Source organism: Meles meles, chromosome 16 (assembly GCF_922984935.1).
Source record: "Meles meles chromosome 16, mMelMel3.1 paternal haplotype, whole genome shotgun sequence".
Taxonomy (NCBI): Eukaryota; Metazoa; Chordata; class Mammalia; order Carnivora; family Mustelidae; genus Meles; species Meles meles.
This window is the reverse complement of record NC_060081.1, coordinates 37101513-37127761: the sequence shown is the minus strand read 5'-3', so window position 1 is coordinate 37127761 and position 26249 is coordinate 37101513. Positions and strand designations below refer to the sequence as shown.

At 40.7% G+C, this 26249-nt stretch overlaps 1 protein-coding gene across 1 annotated transcript in view; it reads left to right on the top strand.

Moving 5' to 3' along the window:
• The first annotated feature begins 357 nt into the window (after positions 1 to 357).
• Positions 358 to 26249, top strand: part of KIZ (kizuna centrosomal protein) — a 128532-nt gene continuing 102640 nt past the window's right edge. Inside the window, 5 exon segments of the mRNA XM_045981581.1 lie at positions 358 to 390; positions 392 to 531; positions 9454 to 9516; positions 13219 to 13381; positions 22948 to 23040. Coding sequence (XP_045837537.1) covers positions 358 to 390; positions 392 to 531; positions 9454 to 9516; positions 13219 to 13381; positions 22948 to 23040 — 492 coding nt within the window.

Sequence of the window (26249 nt, the reverse complement as noted above, 5' to 3'; positions counted from 1 at the left end):
AGGTGGGGAGCATAATCAGGACAGGCTTCTCATTGGCCTTCGGTGGGGCTCCTTGCCTCGGGGAGGGCCAGGGTCTCTCCAGTGAGAATTCTGAAGGGTGAGGGGAAAGGGAGATGCCAGACTAGGGGCGGAGAAGCCTGGGAACCGCGCCCACCCGCCCACAAGATTACCCTCCAGCAGCGCCAAGAGAGAATCCGCCAGCCTACTAGGAGACCGCCAGCGCAGCCTCACAAGACGCCCCACCTCCTCCCCGCCCCTCCGCGGCGTCTGCCCCGCCCACCCACGCTGCCCCCGCCCCTACAGGGCGTAGGTCCCGCCCCCCTGCACCGCGGCTGGCGCCCTGTTTACCCGCAGTGCATGGTGGGGCCGTCGCCTCGGACAACCCGTTCCCCCCCTCCCCGGTGGCTGTCCCTTGGTGGTGCGGAAAGAGCGCGGTGGCGGCATGCTTCCGTCCTCCACATCGTCAGCGCCTCTGGCGAGCCCCGAATACTACGAGAGGCTGGGCCGCCTCCAGGACCGGCTGCGGGACAGGTACGGCCTACTCGGGCCGGGGGCGGGAGGTAGGCCAGGCCGACGGTCCGCCGGTGCCCTAACTCCGGTTCCTTTCCACTCCCCCCGCGGTGTTTCCCTGGGCCTGGATCCACCCGCGACGCCCCCCAAGCTCCAGTGGGGCCTAGAGGACAAAGTTTACCAAATACCGTGCCCCACTGCCCTTACTGGAGGTCTCCCGCCGGAAGATGCGGCTTCATCCTTGAGCGTGCCCAGAAGTGAGAGTGGGAGTTCTCCTGTCTGTCACTCTCAATCAAGCCTTGTGAATTTCTTTACTCCCTTCTCCACGCCTCCTTCCCTGTCTCTCTTCAAATTGTCATCCCACCCTGACAGCTGCACTGCATCAATGGTGACAGGTCCCGGGACGCAGGCGGGAGTGTGTGTACATATGCCCTATTTAAAGACATGAAATTTACCGAAGTCCAGCTTCCAGAGGGTTCGTGATACTTTGAGATAGGAAAGATGAGAGCCGCTGAAAACAGCTAGATCTAAGAGCACAGAGAGAAAATTATAAAGCGATTTACTATAAATAACCACATAAAAGATAAGTTGTTGGAACTGTTATTTAGCTGCTAAATTAATTGGAGTTGGAAATCTCATTAGTTGGCAAGAAAGGAAATAGATATTTGGATCTCTTGATAAACAAAGCGTTTAATGAATGTTAAAAGTTACAGAATCATTTCAGTGAAGAGGAGAGCTTTGTGTGTGACAATTCTAAAATGACAATAATTACATGTCAGGTAAAGGCAGAAGTAAGTGGTTATGAAAAGGAATTATAGTCATCTTATCCTAGATTTAATTCTTGTCAAATATTTATAGAGCATCCACAACATGCCTCCTTAATTGTCCTCACTATATTTTACCCCTTAAATCTTTTTCTGTATTCTATTTTCTTTCTGACACACTGCCACTTACCCACTCCAGGGACCTCCTTACCTCCAACTTAAAAAAAAATCACTTCCTGCAGTGCCTTCCCTGTGGCAACTATTGATCAACCTACTTCCTAACTTATGTGATCTCTATTTTTTAAAAAAGATTTTATTTATTTGACAGATCACAAGTAGGCAGAGAGGCAGGCAGGGGGTGGGGGTGGGTGGGAAGCAGGCTTCCCACTGAGCAGAGCCCGATGTGGGGCTCGATCCCAGGACCCTGAGATCATGACCTGAGCTGAAGGCAGGGGCTTTAACTCACTGAGCCACCCAAGTGCCCCTGTGATCTCTATTTTTATAGCACTGTAGGTAAATGGCTTAAGTGACTTGCTTCCTGCTTAGAGGGAGAATTCCAGGAGGACAGGAACCATATTTAGCTGGATCTTTAGCTGGTAATAGAGTACCTTAGGAGAGGAGGGGCTTGACAAATGTTTGTTGAGTGAATGGCAGAAATCCCAAAGCCAACCATCCAGGGTCCAGGAGTTACAAATGTCTTGTATACAAAACTGTTGCCACACATTGTCACTAAATCATTACAATTTTCTAGACAACCAGGGAAAGTGAGCAGTATGGTATTTCAAAGACAGTATTAAGTGTCTGTACATATCTTATATTAAAAGACAAGACACTGCTCTGTATATCAGCACACCTAAAGTGCTTTTGATTCTCTTCTGTTAGAAGAGTAGCTTAGTTACCACCAGGCCTTTAGGTATTTGTATGTCTTAGCCCATGTTCTAATTTTAAAATGGGTTCAAATGGCATTCTTTTTGAACTAACCTCATTATGACTTATCATTTTTGCTTCCTATGCTAGGAATACCGGGAGCTTATAGTATTTATGGTATAATAACTGTATAATGATTAGCACTCACTTTATGTTTAACACTTAATGTTTTAACTGTTAAGTAAGTTGAGTCTGTTGAAATTATATGAAGAATTCAATCAAATTTTATATCCTATTCATGGTTCTGCATTTGGAGTTTTAAAAAAATTTTTAAGTTGGTATAAGTTTGTTGCTGTGTATATTCATCTTTCATTTTATTAAATTTTTTTTTAAGAGAGGAAGCAGGGAGGGGCAAAGAGAGAGAGAATTCCAACCAGGCTCCCCACTGAGTGCAGAACCCAACAGGGTTTAGTCTCACTACCCTGAGATCATGACCTGAGCCAAAATCAAGAGTCAGATGCTTAACCAACTGAGCCACCCAGGCACTCCTTATTTTTCATTTTTAAAGTCCATAACTAATGCATAGTAAGTACAGAGGCAGATAACTTTGGATGCAGAGAAACTTAGGTTCTGCTCTACAACAGTTGTGCGACCTTGAGCAGGTTGTTCAGCGTCCTGAACCTTGGTTCTTCACCAGAAATGAGGAGCACTGAATTATATGTACAGTAAGGCCACAGATTTGTTTTTTATCTAGTAGAGTAATGAACTTCAAATGAAAAGAGTTGAAAGCTGTAGTTTTGCAGAGCAAGTAATGAATATCATTGTTTGTATCCTATTTGAGTGTTTGAATGTACCTGCTTTTTAGTTTAGTTTAGTTTAGTTTTTTTAACCAATTACAGTGACCATAAGGACTCTAAAACTTCAGAGTCATTTTAAAGGCTGCATCTCTGGGTCATCACAGCTGCTTTATCAGTCCAGAAATTTCCAGGGGTGGGAAATAAAAGCAATCTCCTCTTTCCTGGCCTTGTTAGAGCTGGCTCATTGCTGGTCTAATATAGCTGGTCTAATAACGGGATCTTTCCCTTGTAAGTGGTGTATTTCTATCCCAGATTGATAGTCACACATATATAGTCACACATAGATGTACTTATACATTCTTAATTTTTTCCTCTTTGCGTGTGATGTTTTTTCTGCACTCTGGTGAAATCAATCAGAATCTTAAAGAGCCTGCTGGAGTGACTTGTTACAGTGTGTGTAGTGACACAAGCATGGTAGAAACATGTGAGTGGAATTGACTCTTACAATTACATAAAAACATCCCTTTAAAAGGCCCATTAACCAGCCCCAGTTCTTTCAATGCCAGTATTGATTCAAAGTGAGATATCATAATAGTCCAGAAATTGATTCTGAGATGTTAGTTGAGTAAAGCTGAAGTTGGTATTGAGACAAAAACAGAATAACAAGTGAAAAAGGAGAAAAGCAAACCATTTGGCTATGCTCTTAAGGACCACCCATCTGCGTAAACCTTTAATTGGTCCAGGTGAGGGGTGCAGGTGACAGAAACCATGGGCTATGGGTATACATCCCAGGGCTGCGTGTTTCAGAGATTCTGAAATAGAGGTTTAGTATGTAGGGGTTGCAAGATATTCCTCCCCATAAACCTTTCTCTGGGTTTTCATTGGGGTAAATATCTTGTTTTAAGTCTTCCATTTAAGATTGAAAGGAAGGACAGCATTCAGAAGCTCTGCAGTGTGGATGAAGAGGTTGTGAAAAGGTCCTGTGTTGAAGAGTTAATGAGATGAACATCATGTCAGTAGTGGAAGGCCAGGAGATGTTTGTGATTTTTCACCATATGAAGTGCCATAATAGTAAATATGACTAGCATATGTGTGTATCTGCTGAAGACAGAGCAGGAACGAAGAAGTTCTATGTTCATGATTAAAAAGAATTTGTAGGGTGCCTGGGTGGCTCAGTCATTAAGCGTCTGCCTTTGGCTCAGGTCATGATCCCAGGGTCCTGGGTTTAAGCCCTGCATCAGGCTCCCTGCTCAGCAGGAAGCCTGATTTTCCCTCTCCCACTCCCACTGCTTGTGTTCCCTCTCTTGGTGTGTCTCTCTGTCAATAAATAAAATCTTTTTTTTTTTTAAAGATTTTATTTCTTTATTTGACAGCGAGAGATCACAAGTAGACAGAGAGGCAGGCAGAGAGAGAGAGAGAGGGAAGCAGGCTCGCTGCCGAGCAGAGAGCCCGATGCGGGACTCGATCCCAGGACCCCGAGATCATGACCTGAGCCGAAGGCAGTGGCCTAACCCACTGAGCCACCCAGGCGCCCCAATAAATAAAATCTTTAAAAAGAACTTGCTGCACAGGAGGTGATGGATTCCCCAAAAGACCTTTTGGCCAGGGGCGCCTGGGTGGCTCAGTGGGTTAAAGCCTCTGCCTTCGGCTCAGGTCATGATCCCAGGGTCCTGGGATCGAGCCCCACATCGGACTCTCTGCTCAGCAGGGAGCCTGCTTCCCCTCTCTCTCTCTCTGCCTGCCTCTCTGCCTGCTTGTGATCTCTGTCTGTCAAATAAATAAATAAAATCTTAAAAAAAAAAAAAAGACCCTTTGGCCAGAGGTCTTAGGTGGATTTTAAAAATTATTTTGAATTAAATTAAAGCTTACAGAAAAGTTGCATGTATAGGACAAAGCCTTCTAGTATTCTCCACACCCAGATTCCCCAACTCTTTTTTATTTTTTAAGATTTATTTATTTATTTGAGAAAGAGAGAGAGAGAGCATGTGTGCACAGAGGGAGAGGGAGAAGCTGACTCCCTACTGAGCAGGGAGCTGGATGCAGGGCTCCATCCCAGGACCCTGGGATCATGACCTGAGCCAAAGGTAGCTGCTTAACCAATGAGCCTCCTAGGTGCTCCCAGATTCCCCAACTCTTAACATTTCATTATATTTTTTCTGTTTTTGTCTATCTGCCTGTCTAAAATCATTAGACTTTCCCGAACCATTTGAGAACTACAGATATCATGCCCCATTACTCCTAAAAACTCAAGTGTCTATTTCCAAAAACACTGATGCTCCCTGACATGGATATACCCTATAACTCTCCCAGTGAGGAAATCAACACTGATTGATACCAGTCCACAGACTCCAATCAAATTTTACCACATGCTCATTTTGCCAAGTGTCCTAAGACTGTTTTTTTTCTTTACTGGTTTAGGTTCCCATCTTTGTACCCATTTGCCATGTGTCTTCAGTCTCCCCCAGTCTGGAACTATTCTGTAGTCATTCCTGACAGTTTCTAGAGTATAACTTTCATTCCAGCAGGTGATCCTCAAGCTGGATCTATCTAATAGTAACTCATGACCAGATTCTGATAACACTTTCTTGGTTGGAAAAGCACAGAAGTGAAGCATGACATTGAGGCACAAAGTCACTGACACACTTAAGAGTCTTTCTGTCTTTGTCATTTAAAGACAGCTCACTGTCCAGTCATTCATTCATTCTTCATGAACTAAGTACCCTATTAATCATGAAATCTTAGAAGAGGCAAAAGCGGCTAATAAAAATTTCTAACATGGAAGCAATTGTGCCATATTTCACTTCTCTTCTAAGTTCACTCTTATTTTTTTTTAAGATTTTATTTATTTGACAGACAGAGATCACAAGTAGGCAGAGAGGCAGGCAGAGAGAGAGAGAGGAGGAAGCAGGGTCCCTGCAGAGCAGAGAGCCCGATGTGGGGCTCGATCCCAGGACCCTGGGATCATGACCTGAGCCGAAGGCAGAGGCTTTAACCCACTGAGCCACCCAGGCACCCCCTAAGTTCACTCTTATTTTTAAATTTTCCTTTATTTAAGTTCAGTCAATTAACATACAGTGTATTATTAGTTTCAGAGGTAGAGTTCAGTGATTCATCAGTTGCTTATAATACCCAGTGCTCATTACATCACATGCCCTTCTTAGTGTCCATCACCCAGTTACCCCATCCCCCCAACCCCTCCCTTCCAGCAACCCTGTTTGTTTTCTAAGTTAAGAGTCTCTTATGGTTTGTCTCCCTCTCTGATTTTGTCTTATTTTATTTTTCCCTCCCTTCCCCTATGGTCCTCTGTTTTGTTTCTTAAATTCCATGTCTGAGTGAAATCATACGATATTTGTCTTTCTCCGACTGACTTATTTCGCTTAGCATAATACCCTCTAGTTCCATCCACATCATTGCAAATGTCAGGATTTCATTCTTTTTGATGGCTCAGTAATATTCCATCGTGTGTGTGTGTGTGTGTGTGTGTGTGTGTGTATCACTTCTTTATACATTCATCAATCAGTGGACATCTGGACCCTTTCCATACTCTGGTTATGTGGACATGGATGCTATAAACATTGGGATACGGGTGCTTCTTTAGATCACTGTTTGTGTCCTTTGGGTAAATACCTAGTAGTGCAATTGCTGGGTTGTATGGTTGCTCTATTTTTAAATTTTTGAGGAACCTCCATACTGTTTTCCAGAGTAGCTGTACCAGCTTGCATTCCCACCAATAGTGTAAGAGGGTTCCCCTTTCTCTGCATCCTTGCCAACATCTCCTGATTCCTGAGTTGTTAATTTTAGCTGTTCTGACCAGTGTGTGGTATTTCATTGTGGTTTTGATTTGTATTTTTCTGATGCCAAGTGATGTTGAACATCATGTGTCTGTTAGCCATTTGTATGCCTTCTTTGGAGAAATGTCTGCTCGTGTCTTCTGCCCATTTCTTGACTGGATTTTTGTTTTGGGGGTGTTGAGTTTGATAAGTTCTTTATGGATCTTGGATTCTGGCCCTTTATCTGACAAGACATTTGAAAATATCTTCTCCCATTCTGTAGGTTGTTTTTGGTTTTGTCGATTTTTTTCTTTGCTGTGCCAAAGCTTTTATCTTGATGAAGTCCCAGTAGTTCATTTTTGCTTTTGTTTCCCTTGCCTTTGGAGATGTGTCTAGCAAGCAGTTGCTGCAGCCGAGGTCAGGTTGCTGCCTGTGTTCTCCTCTAGGATTTTGATGGATTCCTGTCTCACATTTAGGTCTTTGATCCATTTTGAGTTTATTTTTGTTTATGGTAACAAGAACCTTATACAGGAATTCAGCAAGGTGGCAAGATATAGAATCAATGCACAGAAACCAGTTGCATTTCTATACACTAATTCTGAGACAGAAGAAAGAGAAATTAAGGAATTGATCCCATTTGCAATTGTACCAAGAACCATAGGATACATAGGAATAAGCCAAACCAAATAGGTAAAGGATGTGTACTCTGAAAACTATAGAATACTTATGAAAGAAACTGAGGAAGACACAAAGAAACGGAAAAACATCCATGCTCATGGATTGGGAGAACAAGTATTGTTAAAATATATATGCTACTCAGAGCAATCTACACGTTGAGTACAACCCCTATCAAAATACCATCAACTTTTTTTTTCACAGAGCTGGAACAAATAATCATAAAATTTGTATGAAACCAGAGAAGACACCCAGTAGCCAGAGGAACATTGAAGAAGAAAACCAAAGCTAGAGGCGTCACAGTTCTGGACTTCAGGTTATATTACAAAACTGTAATCATCAAGGCAGTATGGTACTGGCAAAAAACCAGACAGATCAGTGAAACAGAATAGAGAACCCAGAAATGGACCCTCAACTCTATGGTCAACTAATCTTCAACTAAGCAGGAAAGATTATCCAATGGGACAGTCTCTTCAACAAATGGTATTGGAAAAATTGGACAGCCACTTACAGAAGAATGAAACTGGACCATTTTTTTACACTTTACATAAAAATAAGTTTACTCTTACTAATGGCAATGTAAATATGTGTGTGGTGTTACCACTTAAAAAATGGTGTCTCTATGATTTCTTTTCCTTGGGCTCTTTTTTCCTTTTTTAAACATAGGCACAGCCTAACTAAAGAATAGATTATGTTCCTCAAGCTAAGATTTGGTGTTTGGATTTTAGACCCCATTTTCCCCAAAAGAATTTGGTTAGATGGTTGCTTCCGTTCTAGATTATGCTAAGCAAAGAAATTTACTTAACTTCTAATGTAGCTAATAGAGTAACTTTTGAGATTTTTTTTTTTAAGGGAAAATATATTTGAAGAAAACACAGAAATAATTAAGAGCTCCCAAATGAGACATGGTCTCCACCCCTTTCCCTCAACAGCCACCTAAAGTCACCTTCTGTTGGACTCCTTGTCTTTGATTCACAGTCTTTTTTTTTTTTTTTTTGGCCCCTGGCATTTTTCTTGCAGACTTATATAGTTTTTCTTTTGAACTTTAGTTAATGTTAATTTAGATTAGCAATTTGGCTTCAGTTGAAGCTGGTACTTTGGTGGTGGAGCACAGCCTCCTGTGGTTACCCCCACCCCATGGCTAAAAACCCCAAGGGCTCTTTCTGGGACTGAGATGGCTAGTCCCATTCAGCTGTTTTACCCCCTAGCCCCTTGGTTTTGACTGTTGTTACCTCCCCTGCTGCTCAGTTTCCCTTACCTCTTAACAGGCTTGGGTGTATAGATGTGCAGGGTAAGCTTTGTCCTCTAACTCACTGGCAGCACTCGCCTGAACAGCACAAACTAAGTCTTTATTGGGAGTAGCTCCAGGGAGTAGCAGTCAGTGACAAATCATGGTGATGTCACAAAGTTATAAAAAGAAACTCCTCCAAATTTGAAGTAGTAGTGTTAGGGGACTTGGTCTTCATTAACTGTGAATGGAGCTAGGTGCACTTCTCAGAGACTTGGCTCTGCCCAGACTTGTCTGGCTAGGAGCGAACAAGCCACCAGTCTGCAGTCCAATGTGGATTTGCGGAAGTATGTTGTTTTGACCTGGTGGAATCCCCATCACTCTAAGTGCCACTATCTCAGAAAAATCTGGCCATAGTATATTTTACATATTTATCTTGTTTATTGTTTATTGCTGCCTGACAGCAGAGGTCTTTGGCTGGCTTGTTCACCATGTTAGTCTTTAGGCCTGGAACAGTACCTGATTCATCACAGCACTCAAGAAATACTTGTTGAATGAATGAATCTGCTTTCTAGTCCTTTCTTAGTGCCTTTCTCCCATTTACTTTGAAAATCTTGTTCTTTTTGCTTCATACTGGTATCATTTTGCTTTTTAGATTTCCATGGCAACTGCCAAATATTTTTGTGTCTTGAGTTTCAAACAGCTGGCATTTTCTGCTTTTAGAAAGACCAGAGAAGCATTCTCACAAAGGTGTAATTTCAAAAGAGATCATGTTCTAAATCCAACTGCCTATTACTTATCATTGTAACTTATTCATAAAATCTTTTCTTTGTATATTATAGTGAAAAAAAGAGACTGGACCTGGAAAAGAAGCTTTGTGAATATAATCAATCTGATGCATACAGGTAAGATGTGACAGTGATAACAGTCTTTAAGCCAGTTGGCTGGTGTTAATCAATAAAAATGTAACCCTAATGTTACAGATACCATAATTGCAGTACTTTTACTGTTCTCTTATGTCTAATGTGTAATCATTTCCAGTAAACACTGAAATTTAATATAATCACTCTCAAATGTAGGAATAAATTTTGTTAAAATTTGTGTAAGATAAAAATTGTTTTACTTTCACTGTTTGGTACTTGTGGTATTTCAGGAATCTATTTAGCTTGCATAGCTGAAGAATAAGATGCATTATATAGTCTTATTTTTTTTTTATCACAATTTAAACACATTGAGCCTGCATATTGATTAAGGCATGATAACTAGCTGGCTTTTCAACCAACTGTTGAAAGCACGATGTCTCATTTGTTCATGGGTATTTGACAATGCCTGTAAAAATTATTATGAGCAATGGATAAAATACTGGTTTATTCTCATATGAGGAGCCAACTTTTAATATTTTAAATTCTATTTTACAGAAACTGAACTTCATCCTTAAGCCAAGTGTTTGGTATTACCTCCAATGTTATTCATATGAAAAATTTCTGGCTATGATAGCATTAATTTTGTGATTTAGGCACATGATAGTATGAGTGAGAAAAGAAAACATGTCATTCAGAAGTGAGAGAAAATCTTAAAACCAAACAGTCCATCAGGTTTTGGGATTCAGTGGACTTCCAAGGATACCAGTCACAGTGGACAGCGATATGTCCCCATTATTTTTAAGAGACAAAAAGCCAGTGAGATGGGGCAAGAAATAGCAATGGTTGTGGATGTGATGGCCTCAGAAGTGGGCCCAAGTCTGAGAGCATCTGTAGCAGCTGCCATTTTGTAGCCCTGCAGCTAAGGGGATGGCCAAAGGGATGGAGACTTTTCCTGCAGCCTATTCCTGGCTTTCTGGGGATCTTTATCAAGCTATCAGTTTTTCAAGTTGGTTCCCCTCTCTTACTTAGCCTCTCATTTCCTGGAAGACAGAGGGAATGATTTGCTAAAAATGTACTTTTTTGGACTGCTGGACAGAATAAAGATCCAAACTGTCTAACATGGCTATTTCAATCTTGTCTCTCCTCCCTGTCCAGAAGGCAAAGCCTGAGACAGGGGTTTGTGTGTAGATGATAGTTTATTTTAGGAAGTGGTCATATAGAACCAATGAGCAGAGCTGAGAAGAATGAAGTAGGAGCCAGTCACTGCTGTGGGCATCTGGGGCTCCATCCTTCCAGACCTTTAGAGGAGCCTTATAGCCTGCTTCTCTGTTCTTCCAGGGAAGGAAGGGCAGCTGTTTACCTGCTGGTAACCCTGCATTGGGCAGGGCTGCCCCAAGGAGTGTTAACACCTTCTCCCATCCATGTTGCTACCTCAGAGGAACAGCTCTGGGAAAGCAAGATACCAGATGCAGCCGAGACAGGTGCTCCCAGGTGGCTGCAGCTGTGACTGGCAGAGGAAGGCTGGGCCTGGAGGATGTGAGGAGGGCCTGCAGAGTATCTAGCACGACAGCTTACCAACCCTCTGTTATCTGCCCCTGGGTAATCTTCATCATCACCCTCTCTTACCAGCCTCCACTAACATGTTACACAGAATCTTCAGTGTCTGAAGCACGACGGTTGTGTAGCATTGAGTAAGCAAGTGGGCTTTGTTGCTTGGTGCTTCCATTCAATCTGAGGCCTACCAGCTTGCAGTCATGTGACATTAGGACAGGTCCTTCAACACTTTGTACATCCATTTCTTCATCTGTCACATGGGGGTAATGATAGTTATGAGAGCTTAACAGAGCTTTAAAGCAGTGTCTGACCCAGTGTAAGAGGCAGTAATTTTTTTTTTTTTTTAAAGATTTTATTTATTTATTTGACAGAGAGAGAGATCACAAGTAGGCAGAGAGGCAGGCAGAGAGAGAGGAGGAAGCAGGCTCCCTGCGGAGCAGAGAGCCCGATGCAGGGCTCGATCCCAGGACCCTGAGATCATGACCTGAGCTGAAGGCAGCAGCTTAATCCACTGAGCCACCCAGGCGCCCCAAGAGGCAGTAATTTATTATTTGTTACTTTGGGCCAATTTTACTGTTGTTCTTCTTAATTATTGCCTTTGAGCTTTCCAACATGCTGTTTCCCCTGCTTTGAGTGTTTCCCCTCATTTCGTCACCCTGGATTTCCCCAATTTTAGGTTAACTCATCCATCCTTCATCATGTCTAAGCTAAAAATTGATTTCCACTGGGGAGGCCTGCCTGACCCCTTCAGCTAGGTCGGGTTGCCCAGTCTGTAAGAGTGCCTGGTAGTTTCCCTCTTAGCATTCATCGCACTGTATTGGACTCTCTAATTTCTGTTTTCCCTGTTGACTGGCTGAGTGGCTTTCCTATTCACATCACCGAATACAGGAATGACTACATGGCTAGGCAGGTGACTTCTGTGGTCAGCATTGAAGGGTAATGCAGGGGCAGGAATGAAACTAGACTTTGGGTGAAGAAGGCATGGTTACTGTTGTACCCACTCCAGCTGGACACTGGCCACCATCAGCAGCTTCACCAAGTGCCTGCCTGTGAAGGACAATGCTTTAGGTTCCACCTGCGTTACTGTTGCTTATGTCACAAGTGGCAGACACGGGCAGCAGTAAAACCCGTCTTAAGGTTTTTGTTCTGAAGAAAAAATGGGGACAGGCAACCAAAGTCAAAGCACAGAATTATTAGCACAATAAAGAATTTCTTGAAAATTTTTGACCTAAGCTTAGAGGTTTAAGGTCTGTTACTGATTAATTTTTAACATCTCCAGCATCTTTGCAAATCTGTTTTTGAGGGTGAATGTTTTTGTGATTTTCAACTTAGTTTTCCTTTATAGAAGAATGTTGAAAAATTGTGAGCACTGATTCATATATAGAATTGTCAAGTCACTGTATTGTACACCTGAAACTAATACAACACTGTAAGTTAACTATACTGGGATTAAAATAAAAAAAGAATGTTGAATTATTGTATTGAACTAACAATAGAAATGCTTCATACCAGGTACTCTTATCATGTAAAACTTGTGAAGAAGAAAGAGCTAGAGCGAGCAATGTTGGTTCTGTGGGAAGAGTAGTGTGCCCTTTTTTTTACACTTTGGATGAGTCTCTAAAGGTTTTTTCACCTTTAACTTGAGTTAGATTACAGCCCATATATTACCATAAAATATTTTTAAAATATAATATATTGTGACAGTTCCTAATTAAAATTTTTAATATTATCTAAATGAGAGCCTTTGAGGGATTTTAAATTTTGGATTAATGTTTATGGATTATGGTTTATAGTTTGATTCTATTTCCATCTAAGCAGGTAGTTTCAAAATGGTCTGTCATAAGGAGAATGCTAATGGGCTTTTCATCCGACCATGGCCACATAGACGCCGCTCTTGAAATCACATTTAATTTTGAGAAAGAAATCCATATAAATCTTTATTGTGTGAATGTTATAATGTAGTCTTGTATACATTTCTCAGGAGAGTTATGCCTGGATGTGATGCTCAGTGATGTTGCATTAATTTCTTCTCTCTAAAAATGGATGTACATTCTGCCCTTAGCTTTCAGTGTTTGGGTAAAATATCTCCAAATACATTGTCTAATTAACAATTTTGTTAAAGAAAATTCTCCTCCTTTGATTTGCCAGAGTCTAACTGCATTGTATAAAAATTTGCCTTTATTTTTCTAGAGTTAAGCTGAAGTATGTTAAACTAAAGAAATACCTGAAGGAAATATGTGAATCAGAAAAGAAGGCTCATACTCGAAACCGAGAATATTTAAAGCAGTTTGAGCATGTCCAAGCTTATGTTGGACACTTCACCACAAATACAGAGAAGCTTCAAGAACTGAAGGTAACATCTTGTTTTGTGCTATATTTCTTTCTCTGTCTCTCTCTCTCTTTTGCTAAAATTAGAAGGAAGTAATAGCAGTAAATGTTAGATCAGTGGTGGTCATTAATGTTCAGATGTTCATCCATAAGATTAACTGCACATTTTCTCTGTGGATTACTATGTGGCCAGATTTTGATTGGGAAACTTGAAATTGCATTTTCTCAGATTTCTGTTTTAGTTGAGGAATTAATGGAATATCTGTACTTTGTTACCTACACTAATAATTACCTTGTACAGGCACAGGCACTAGCCACTACCTGGCACAGACCTGGCACATACTATTTGTTGGCCTCATGATTGTATTTGAGTAGCATTAGAGATTCCTCTAGAGACTACCTCCTTTTAATTTTTTTAATTTTTTTTTTCTTTTTTTCATTTATCAACTTTAAAAAAAATTTTATTTAAATTCTAGTTAGTGAATATGCAGTGCAATATTGATTTCAAGAGTAGAATTCAGTGATTCATCACTTATATACAACATCCAATGCTCATCACAGCAGGTACCCTCCTTAGTACCCATCCCCCATCCAGCCCATCCCCCACCCACCTCCTTCCATCAAGCCTCAGTTTGTTCTCTGTTGTTAAGAGTCTCTTATGGGAATAGTGGGAACGAATTAAAAATAAAAGTTGTATCTATGAAAAAAAAAGTGTCTCTTATGGTTTGTTTCCCTCTCTCTTCCCCCCCGCCCCGTATGCTCATCTGTTTTGTTTGTTAAATTCCACATGTGAGTGAAATCATAAGGCATTTTTCTTTCTCTATCTGATTTATTTTGCTTCATAATACATTCTAGCTCCACCTATGTCATTAGAGATGGCAAGATTTCATTCTTTTTGGGGACTACCTCCTTCTTTAAAGGCTTCTTTTTCTGGGGTCTGGTCAGGCAGTGTGTTGGGAACAGCCTAAGGGTAGAACTGGCCCCGTGGAGTTCGCCTTCATGCTCTTCACTGTGTGACCCAGAGCGACTCTTGTCTGTGGCCTTCTCTCATTCTGGGGCCCCATTCCCCTAAGGTACTGGGCAAACTTTGGCTCCACAAATTTTGGAGTGTGGAGGGCTAGGCCTTTTTTCTCACCATTTGTGCTGGCCAAGGGCTGTTGCTCAAGTTACCCCAATTGAATATTAGTACTTCCCTTTCTTTTTTTCCCTCCAGGAGTTTCCTCTACTGAGTCTTTATTTCAAGTATGCAGAAAAATAAAAAGTATTATTATAATGAACATTCACGCAGTGGTCTGAATGTTTGTGTCCTCCTGAAATTCATATCTTGACATCCTAACACCCAAATGTGATGGTATTTGTAGCTGTGGCTTTTGAGAGGTGCTCCTGTCATGAGGGTAGAGTTCCCATGGATGACCTAGGATGCCTTCTGAAACAAGCTCCAGAGAGCTCCCTAGCTCCTTTTACTGTACAAGGATGCAGTGAGAGGGTGGTGGCTCTGAATGAGGAAGAGGGCCCTCACCAGAAGGCAACCACATTGGTCCCTTGAATCTTAGACTTTCTAGCCTCCAGCAAAACTGTGAGCAATACATTTCTGATGTTTATAAGTCACCTAGACAGTGGTGTTTTGTTATGGCTGCCTGAATGGAATAGGAAAACTCACATGCTGTCTACCCAGATGCAATAGTTGTAAATATTTCACCTTATTCGTTTTGTGTGTGTATATGTGTGTGTGTGTGTGTGTATACATATTTTCCTGAACCATTGAAAGTATGCTGTGGACACCATGACATTTCTCCCTTAAATACTTGAGTGTGGATCTCCTAAGAACAAGGAAAGTCTCCTACATAATCATACTACCTTTATCACACTTAAGAAAATTAATAATACCATTTAATATCTACCTGATATTTAAATTTCTCCAGTTCCCCCCAAAATTCTCTTTATTTTTCCAGACCAGGAACCAAGTAGGGTTTGCACATTACATTTGGTTATTCTGTCTTTTTTGGTCTGTGGGTCTAATTTAGTCTCCTACTGCTCTTTTTTTTTCCCCCATGACACTGGCTTTTTAAAGAAGATAGTCTGATTGCCTGTAGAATGATTTGAATTTGACTAGTTTTTCCTTTGAGGTGTCATTTAACTGAGAATTTGGATTGGACCAGCACTGCCCAGTAGAACTTTCTGTAATGGGGCACCTGGGCGGCTCAGTGGGTTAAAGCCTCTGCTTTTGGCTCAGGAAATAATCTCAGGGTCCTGGGATCGAGCCCCACATCGGGCTCTCTCCTCAGCAGGGAGCCCACTTTCTCCTCTCTCTCTGCCTGCCTCTCTGCCTACTTGTGATCTCTGTCTGTCAAATAAATAAATAAAAAATCTTCAGGGGAAAAAAAAAACTTTCTGTAGCGATAGGAATGTTCTCTATCTGTACTGTTGCTGTCTAATACAGTAGCCACTAACCACACATGGTTACTGAGCACTTAAAATGTGGCTCGTGACACTGAGGACTAAGTTTTTTAATTTTGTTAATTTTAATTAGTTAAATTTAAGTAGTCATAGCTGAGGTTACATACTTCCTATTGCAGTCCATCAGGAGGCTCATGAGTTGTGATATCAGGTGGTCTGACCCAAGTGAGGTTGAGTTTGATGCATTGGTTAAGATGGCAATCTCTAGATCTCTCTATTATATGGTACCTTTTTTCCCTTTGCAACTGAGCAAATAATCTATGAAGTTTGACATCTTGGAAATGTCTTGTTCCTCAACAGCCTTTTATCTAGTGGTTTTAGGATCCATCAGCGAGGCCTGAATCAGTTATGGTGGAGGCTATGAAATGGTGACTTTCTAATTCAATCTTCTACTTTATTAGCTGGAATTCTTATATAGAGAAAAGCTTTCTTGCCTTCTTTTTTTCTCTTTTTAAGTATCACCATGGACTTTTAAATTTTTATTTTGTTAGTGTACTAGCAGTCACTATAATTAGTGCTTTTGTTGTTCATATTTTCCCAAATTTTGCCTGGGATTGTCTCTTCAAATTGGCTTCTGTGTCCTTTTGACCTGATCCCATTAATTCTGAGCCTTCTTTGCTTTGGGTCATAAGGTATACCAGGTTTACCAGATATGTCCCTGCCTCAGACATAGAATTAGCCTCTTTTCCAAGGTGCTGCAGTTCCTTTTAGTGGGGAAGGGTATTTAGAAGCCAAGATCTGGAGGTTAGAAGTGCTCAAGCAATAGCAAGTGTTAGCTGCAGCAGCATACCAGGTTTTCTTCTCTTATTAGTCAAATAGGATTCTTAACATTCAAAAAGCAGTTGTTAGTATCAACTTTGTAAATCTCTTTGCTGTTCAGAGATTCCATAGAGAAAATAAAAGTAGTGGACAAAGCGGGGAATTTTTCCTTCCCAATAGAAAAGATGAAATAATAGAAATTTGCCTTTTATTTTTCACATTGATACTTTACTTCATTGTTGATTTCATAATATAGCCAAATGTGAGAGGGAGGAATTTGAAAGGGAGAATGATCCTTTGTTAATATTTTCATATCAAGAGCAGTTGAATCTTGGGTAAGAAATGCCTTTTGCAAACAATCTTTGACAGCATAGAAGAGCAGACCATGTAGCTACAATTGGGAAAGATGAGAGTTCCATGGAGAACTGTACATTGGGAGTCACCTTGAGTCCAAAGCTGACTGTTTGAACTGTGCCCATGAAGCCAGGTAGTGATATTTGAAACTCAGCCAGTGACACCACTTAACCTCAGCAAACTGTATAGTAGTAAGCAGAGTTTCAGAGAAGGAAATGTTTGTCCTTGCTGTCTTCCCCCTTCCTTTCTGCCTCTTCCTTTTTTCCTGGTGTCCAGTGGTAGTCTTAGGAAGGCCAGAACGACTTGTCTCCTCTTCAGCCCTTCCTGCTCAGGTATCAGATCTTTACTTCCTCTGCTGGCTGACCACATGTAAGTCTTAGGAGAGAGGTGTTCTGATGGAGGGTATTGCCCAAGCACCCCAAAATGCCAGGAATATTTTCCCTTGAATAGAATAGTTAATGCAAATGAATTAATAATTGGTAGAGTTCCAGAAAGTGAAACAAAATGAAGCAGTGTGTAAGAAGTGGTCATTTGGCCCAAATTGTATTAAGTGACTTTCTCCCTCTTTGTAGGGAGAAATATATATATTTAAATATATTTATATATTATATATATCTATATAATATATAACATTATTATATAATGCTAAAATCTTTTAAAATGGGATAAAGGCTAAAAAATTACACTTTCAACTGATTTTATGAATTATCCTCTTTTATTTGGGGCCTGTGATCGTTTTCAGGGCTTTTAAAGACTCTTGATCTGTCATGTAGATTTGAAAATACAGTGTTGTGGCTGTTTTGCTACTTGTCAGATAAAGAGGCTGACTAAACTCTGTTCAAGCATATAAATATTAGTAGTAGTGTGAGGATCACGTCCTCTCCTTCTTTCTGCCCGTCCTTGAGCCCCCACTCCCTGCATTACTGCTTTTGTAGAAGAGCCCCAGTTGGTCCTTAGAGCAGTTTTCCTTGGGTGCCCTTTGCCCTTATCTCAAGTTGGATTCTCCTGAAGTGGACCCCAAGACACGTATTCAAATATAAGTGGTTTATTTGGGGAGGGAGGATCAGTAGGCAGGTACGCAGATGAGACAGGGAAGGACAGGTGGCTGGAACAGGGTGTATCACTAAGCCAACTACCATAGTTGTTATCTGGAACTTAACCCCACAGGGAAACCCTGGTGAGTGGTTCAGAGCATTTGGAATATGCACGCATGGCTCCTGAGTATCACTGATTGACAACTGATGGGGAAGAGAAGCAGTGAGGGGAAATTAACTGTGAGCTCCTTGGGCACAGAAACAGAGATGTTGGGACTTAGGCGCATGTGTGGAGCATGGCCAGCTCTGTTTCAGCCTGCCCTATTCAAGTGCCAGTCATGAAGCTGCCATGTCTGGGCATTCAAGGGGAGTCCTCAGTTGAGGAGAGTCATCATCTGGTTATGTCTCTCATCTGCCTGAAAGCCTTGAGTGCTTGCTCAGCCTTTTACGACAAAGCCCAGATGCTACTCTCTGCCTGCATACCATCCTGCAGCTCAATCTTATGACCCTTAAGACATGAGCACATGCATGCGTGTGCACACACACGTTTCTTCTCGCTGTCCCTCTCACACAAATACACAGACGTGCACACTTTGTTTCCCCATGCACCCCCCTCCACTTCCTCCCTCTATCACCATCTCTGCCTCCTATCTCTGCTTGCTCCCCTCCCCACATGCAGCTCTGCCCACTCCTGTCCCTCCATACCCCCCATGCAATCCCTCACCCCCCATGTCTTCCCACCATTCCTCTCCATCTTTATCTCCCACACATGTGTGCTTTCTCTCTCTCTTACACACACATGTACTCACTCACATGTTCCCACTGAATTTTAAACATACTGAGCACAGTGTTTCCTTTAAAGCACTGCATTATCTTCTATCTTCTTCAAGTAGAAGGCCTCTTTCCCTCTCTCCTGTCTTATGTCTGTGCAATAATTATCTCTGTAAGCACTTCCTTTGTGGGATTGTTTACATGTTTTCCTACCTCATTGTGGGCTCCTCATCTTATTATTTCAAGGCTGTCAGTATCTGACCTAGAATGTGGCACATAATAAGCACTCAGCGTTGAGGAGCACCTCCCTAGACTTGAAGCACTCAGTGAGCGTTGAGACTCCCCCATCTTGACTGAAAATTGATTCTTCTCTATTTTTCATCTCTCTCTCTCTCTCTCTTTTTTTTTAAAAAAGATTATTTATATATTTGACAGACAGAGAGATCACAAGTAGGCAGAGAGGCAGGCAGAGAGATAGTGGGTAGCAGGCTTCCTGCTGAGCAGAGAGCCTGATGCAGGACTCGATCCCAGGACCCTGAAATCATGACCTGAGCTGAAGGCAGAGGCTTAACCCACTGAGGCACCCAGGTGCCCCTTTCATCTTTCTCTCTTATGGACCATGAACAACTAAGGGAGAGCTAATATGGTATTGGTTCTGTCCTGTGTTATACCTTCCCAGGAGCATTTCTGTTTAATAGTAGAAGCACTCTAAAGATATAATGTCACCATTTAAAGATGTGATTCTTATTAAAAAATCAGTTCTTAGGTGACATGTGCATACTGGGGGTAAAGTTCGAAGAGAACAAATCTTTGCACACTCATTCAATTCCTCCTGAGCATTGTAACAACCACTGTCGACAGGGCATGGCATTCAGGCTTCTGGAAAACAGTCTGTAGTTTATCCTGTCTTTTATCAACCAGAGTTACTTGTTAATATGCATTGGTTGCATATAAGTAAGTGTTCCTCTGTACCTTTTTGTAAGAACTCAGCATTTAAGAGGAAGTCCATATAATGGGGGAGGGGGGGGACAGAAGAGAAAACAAAAGATTGTGAATCGTAGTCCTGAGGGTCAAATCAGACAAGTTTGTGTAACTCTCTGTACCCATTTTTTTTTTTCAACTCTAACATGAGGAGCCTGGGCCAGTAGATTTTAAATGTCTGCTCAGTTCTGTAACCAAGAATATTTACATAATCCCGAAGACCACTGAAAAAAAGGAAGCCTGTTTAAATAAAAGGTAGTGGTGGCACTTTCAGGGAAGTGCTAATGTGATGAGGGTAAACTGAAGTAACTAGGGCTACAGAAGAAAAGAAGGAAAGAATGGAAAATGAGACCTGTCATGAGCATGGATACATATCCTAGAGACCTGAAAGACCCGCCAGGACCTCCATCTCCTCTTCCCACCACCCCAGACCATCACCAACAGATTTCATCAGTTGAGCTGAGATGAAATGGTTTGCACACAGTAAGGAAGTGAATAAAAAAGTCCTTTTAAATGGAGGTGGGCAGCATCCAGCCCAGTGCTGTGAAACAAGATGGTAACGGACAGAACAAGTTACCTGATGCATTGATTCGTGCTCTTGGCTTTATTAAAACAGATTTCCCTAGGGGAATTGGGGGAAGAGGGGACTGTCCTTAGAGAGCTTCTGGACTGGCAGATGCTACCGGGACATGAGCACTTTGGCCCCCAAAGCAGCAAATCTGACAGTGAAGAATCTAGGCCACACAAAGGAGGAAACAGGAACCTGATGCAGCACCAGACAGAAAAGATGCAATAGAAGCCCTGATGTATTTTGGAAATATAATGGGACCTGATCAGAGAAGAAATAGGGACTAAAACATGAAAGACTGATGGTTGGAAAACTGGGACACATGCTGTGCTGTCTCATCAGACATTGTTAGCTGTGGAAGCTTTGGAAAGATTCATCTATACAGATTTCCAAACTTCAGAAACTTTTAAGCATAGTACAGCCCTTTTTAAATATGCAGATAGATTAGGATGTGGAGGTTGAAAACCCTTGCTCTCCAGTGTGCAGAAGGTAGATTTGACGGATAGTAACAAAATGTCCTATATAAATAAAAGGCTAAGAAAGGGAGCATTTGTAGGTGCAAGTCTGTGGTCCTAGGGGATATAGAGTTATAGTTTGTATCAGTTATCTATTTATTATAGCAACTTTTTTTTTTTTTAATTTATTTGACAGAGAGAAATCACAACCGGGCTGAGAGGCAGGCAGAGAGAGAGGAGGAAGCAGGCTCCCCGCGGAGGAGAGAGCCCGATGTGGGGCTCGATCCCAGGACCCTGGGATCATGACCTGAGCCAAAGGCAGAGGCTTTAACCCACTGAGCCATCCAGGTGCCCCTATTATAGCAACTTTTGATCTCAAATACATTGTTCATTTTTTATTTGCTTCACTAATTTAGAAAAGTACCTATAATTCTGTAAATTTTTTGGATGCACTGAGAACAGTGTAAATTGGACTAGTGAAGAGATTTGCCTTGCTGTTCTTTGTAAAGCCCTAATGCAGTTATCAGTTTTTGCTGCTGCCAAATGAATTAAACAAAACTCACATGTTTCCATGAGAAAGTACTCTGCCTTTGGAAGTTATGGCTCTCAAATGATCCCATAACAAGGAAATCACGTACAATGCCTGTTGCATGTTTATAACTGATCTCAAAGAACCTAAGAAAATATTTGTAGTCACAAGAATGAAGAATTTTGTTTAACCTCTGATTAGTTAATAAAGCTTGATGTTTATTTTGTTTATTTCGTAATCCACCCCGTCCCTTTTTAAAGATTCTTTCCCTTAGATTCTGTAAAGTATGCCTGTTGAAAGCTCTTGGGGTTAAAAAATAAATATCTCTGAGTCCAAAGGAGTAGATATAGAACAGAGAGATATAAATTGTATTATCTTAATTGCCTTATTTCTTTATCCTTTCTTGGTTTATCATATGTATTGGCCTTATAAAATTATTATTTAATTAGGAATCTTTCCAGAGTATTACTGTCATCTATCATGTTAATATCATTCTGAGAGAGAAAAAAATTCCCTGCTTAACTGTTATTAGAAATGGACCAGCATATAATACCCTTTAAGATATTTTGAAGGAAACAAATCACTTTTCATCACTGTTTCTTTCTATGTCAAAACAAAGCTCAGGCCAATTTCATGTTCACACTGAGAACTAAGGAAACAGTTTTCTAATTTGATTATCTCACAGGTGTATTTTCTTTTTCTCTCATAGTTGTATTTCTTTTTTTTTTTTTTTTTAAAGATTTTATTTATTTATTTGACAGATAGAGATCACAAGTAGGGAGAGAGGCAGGCAGAGAGAGAGAAAGGAGGAAGCAGGCTCCCTGCCAAGCAGAGAGCTCGATGCGGGGCTCGATCCCAGGACCCTGGGGTCATGACCTGAGTGAAAGGCAGAGGCTTTAACCCACTGAGCCACCCAGGCGCCCCTCATAGTTGTATTTCTAATTGCAGTGCATCACGGCCTAATTTAGAAAATGTTCTGATACTTATCTGTGATGGACCACCATCAGTGAATTTCTTAAGGCCTTAATTGCTAACATGCTGAATCAAAGCACCTTTTATGCCTTGCTTTTAAGAAAAAGTCATTTTATGATGGAATCACTTTCATCAATTATAATGTGATAATGAAGAGACATCTTTATGTAGTTATTAGTGCCAGAGCAAACTTCATTCCTATGGTGCTGATCATTGATGTCTACTGTATATTTTTATTCATAGAAAATAGAATTCATTTCAAGTTGGTGATCTAGTAAATAATATACTCTGTTGCTGTGACTATTAGGACCATGATGCTAATATAGATATCATACAGATAAGAAGTCAGTAGGATTGATTTCTTCCCTATAGGACAAAAGTTTTCAGAGTAAACACTGTCTAATGCTTTCATAACAAAGTAACTGGATTTTTCCTGAGAGCTTAATGTGCCAAGGTTTTATTCCCTACGTTGATGAGAGACAGTGAGAACCCGTCAAATCTTATTTAAGAACATACAGCATTTTATAGAACTCAACTTTTGACATTTTATTTGTGAAATCATCTATTTTCTAAGATAAGGTGAATTTCTTGGCGACATCAGCTTTTACTTTCTACGTCAATGTTCTTTTTATGCTCTAAAGACAGAAAACTATAGGTGGGTGCTGGTTGTCATAAGAGCCACCACAAAACCAAAACTTTGTTCATGTTTAGAGTGAATATGAGGCTCAAATGAAGAAGGTGCGGCTACTGTCAAAAGAGAACCTGGGAACAAGAGGAGAACTGAAAGATGAAGACAGAAGAAAGGTAATAAGTTAAAAAACCTCTGTTGACAGAGGATTTCTGCAGTATTCCTCTTTTACAGTAGTGTTTTAAATAAAATCATCTTATTACAAAGATCTTTTTGATTAACCCTTAAGTATTATTTAAAGACTTTTCCTTATAGAGTATTGCCTTCATGTCTAATTCAATTAAATGTGCTGAAAGGCCGTCACGGCGGGTTTAAAAGAGACAGATTCCCAAGAAAACCTTAGAGTTGTTAGCAGATGAAATTATGTTTGTCTTAAGAATGCTTTTTAGCCACCTTTTTTTCCTTAGTTCCAGAAATGTTTTAAGTAAAAGGTAAACAAAATGCGGCCTTTTGCTTCCATTCTTTGTATATATAATTTTGTACATTTTAACCTTTTCACAGAGGAAGTGGAAAGAAAAGATTGCATATCTAAGCAACAGACAAAAAGACTGGCAAGGAATACTTAAATAAATTCTGCTATGTATCTGCCGTAATGCAGGCTTCTAATCCTGCAGCCTATCTCCATATAAATGATTCTGTTCAAGACCATAGATGTTTTCTTCACTAAAAGCAGTAAAGCTCTTTTAGATGAAATGTCTAAAAACATCTTGTAATAACTTGGAGCATGCTGGCAAGAGTAGTCACTTGTGACTATGTGTGAAACCCCCTCAGCCAGTCGATACTGTAATAAGCAAAAATGGTAGCATCACTCCATTATTCAGAGAAGCCAACAGCGTGCTTGTTCCTTAGGCTGCAGCATTCATTAAGAAAAGCTTACTGGGCTGAAAGCTGGAAACAGATGATAACGGGATATGATTTTCATATTTAATGCTTTCCTTGGAAGAGTATGTGTGCTACAGATTGATAGAAGAACCAACTGCTACTTTACTAAAAGACTTTCAGGTTTGCCCTATAGCTACCGATGGAATCATTCAGCCAAGAAATTAACTTTTTCTCCTTTTACCTGCTTTATATATCTGCTAAGCGGGCTGCCTGGCTGCCAGTAACTGTTATTATGCAGTTAACTGTTTGGTATTTAAGACTCTTATCAGAAAAGAAACAGAGGCCACACTATTTTGTTTTTATAGTAGGAGGAAGGTTTTAGTTTTCCTTTTTTCCATGCATTCGCAGGCATTAATCTGAGTTTATAGGAAGTTTTAGTTTTCCTTCCCAAAGATTAAAAAGTTAAAAAACCTGGAATTTAGAGCATTCTTTAAACCGTAAGATACAAAACACCAAATCCCAGCAACCTTGACCTATATAAAAAGGCCTTTAATGAGAAATGATTTCTGTGCCATTAGATGTGCACCAAATGTGGTATGATATGATAGACTTCTAAACCATTCAGGCAGTTTTTCTGTTTGACATTGGGTCATGAAATAATTGATGTGTTTTTAATCTAGAAGCTGGTTTGTTCTTTCTAGGCCATTCCTGATAAACGCATTCTTAGTACAGCAGTGTCAATGGTACTTAAGTAAAATGGGAGACTTTTTTTTTCTATTTGCATTACTGATTCCTTACCTTACATACAGTTATGTAGTCTCCTTTTAAGTTATATTTAAAATTAGGACAAGAGACATGCAGCTGACAACCCCTTAAAGATGTTACATATAAAAATTAGAAGAGAAGTAGTTCCCTTTATACTGAAAAGTGTCATCTCCTTAAAAACTTTGATTGTTGACTGTACGTAAGAATCAACTAGGTAACATTTTGAGAAATTTGTATCTTGCCTTTTTCAATTTAGTATTGATGTTCCATCAATTAAAAGGTAAATACATTTCAGTAAAATGATGTGTTAATCCTTCTTCTATACTAATTCGAGAATAGTTCCTTATCATATGAGCTACATTCCCCCCCCCAGTGGAAATCCACACATCTCTTCTTTAGATAGTCAAATGAATTCGTCTCTGTTCCCAGAGTTGTCAGTCTTCGGAAATGGGCTGGAAGCACACAGTATAGTATCACTGGTTAAAGTCAATAAACAGGTTTTGGGCAAAAGATTTGTGTGAGGAGCCACGGTAGATCCCCCTATGAATTCCACAGTGTTTGCCTTCAAGGAGATGTCCTTTCTAAGGCACAGGGTAGTATGTGATAAAGGCCAGTGACATGAGATAGGCATGTGCTTCATGAAGAAATAAAGGTATGCTTCCACTGACGGAGGTGGTGATTGGCCTACTGTTTAGGATGGGAAGGATGGTAGACATTCTAAGGTTTGGAGATGTTATGAGTAAAGGAGCAGAAGCAGGAAAGCCCAGTGTTTAGTTGTTTGGCCTGGCTAACATCTAATGTTCTTGTAGGGAAGTGGTAGACAATGAACTTGGAAAGTTACATTATGGAGCTCAATATATTTCAGTAAAATCATGAATTAGGTAATCCTTCATATACTATTTCAAGAACAATTCTTTATCATATGAGTTACATTTTTTTTCCAGTGGAAATCCAATATCTCTTCTTTAGGCAATCAAACGAGTTCGTCTCTGTTCCCAGAGTTGTCCATCTTCAGGGACTGGCAGTTAATTATTATTTGTACCAGGTTAAGATTGAGATTTCTTCCTGGAATTGTGTATATGTGTACGTGGGAGTAGGTGTGTGTCTGTGTGTGTTATGGGCAGGTGAAGGCAGGACTTGTGAACAGAGCAGTGTCATCCCCCGTGTGCAGATGCGGGAAGATGCCGGCCGTGCAGGAGGAACTAGGGGAAGGAGTTGGTAGAACTGAGGAAATCAGGGTTTGTTCAGACAGGAAGAGTTAAGAGTCGAAATTGGGACTACCACTGAAGTGGAAAGCACTAATGAAGGGGACAGGATTTATCAAACTAGTGATAATTCTGAATTATAAAAAGGTAAGTCTTTTAAATGGTTGTGTACCTTTCAACCGTCTGAGTAACTTGGATATTCTACTAAGAAAAGTCATGAAGTAGTGGTTGTCTATCTTCTCAAGGTAAAACTCTAGCTCAGTTTCATAATAAGACATCCAAAGTCTTGATGCATCCAGTGGCTATTCTTCAGGGTCATGTGTTCTCTCTCTCTCTCTCTTTTTTAAGATTTTGTTTATTTATTTGACAGAGAGACAGTGAGAGAGAGAGAACACAAGCAGGAGGAGTGGGAGAGTGAGAAGCAGGCTTCCTGCAGAGCAGGGAGCCTGACGTGGGGCTCCATCCTGGGACCCTGGGATCATGACCTGAGCTGAAGGCAGACACTTAATGACCAAGCCACCTAGGCAACCCAG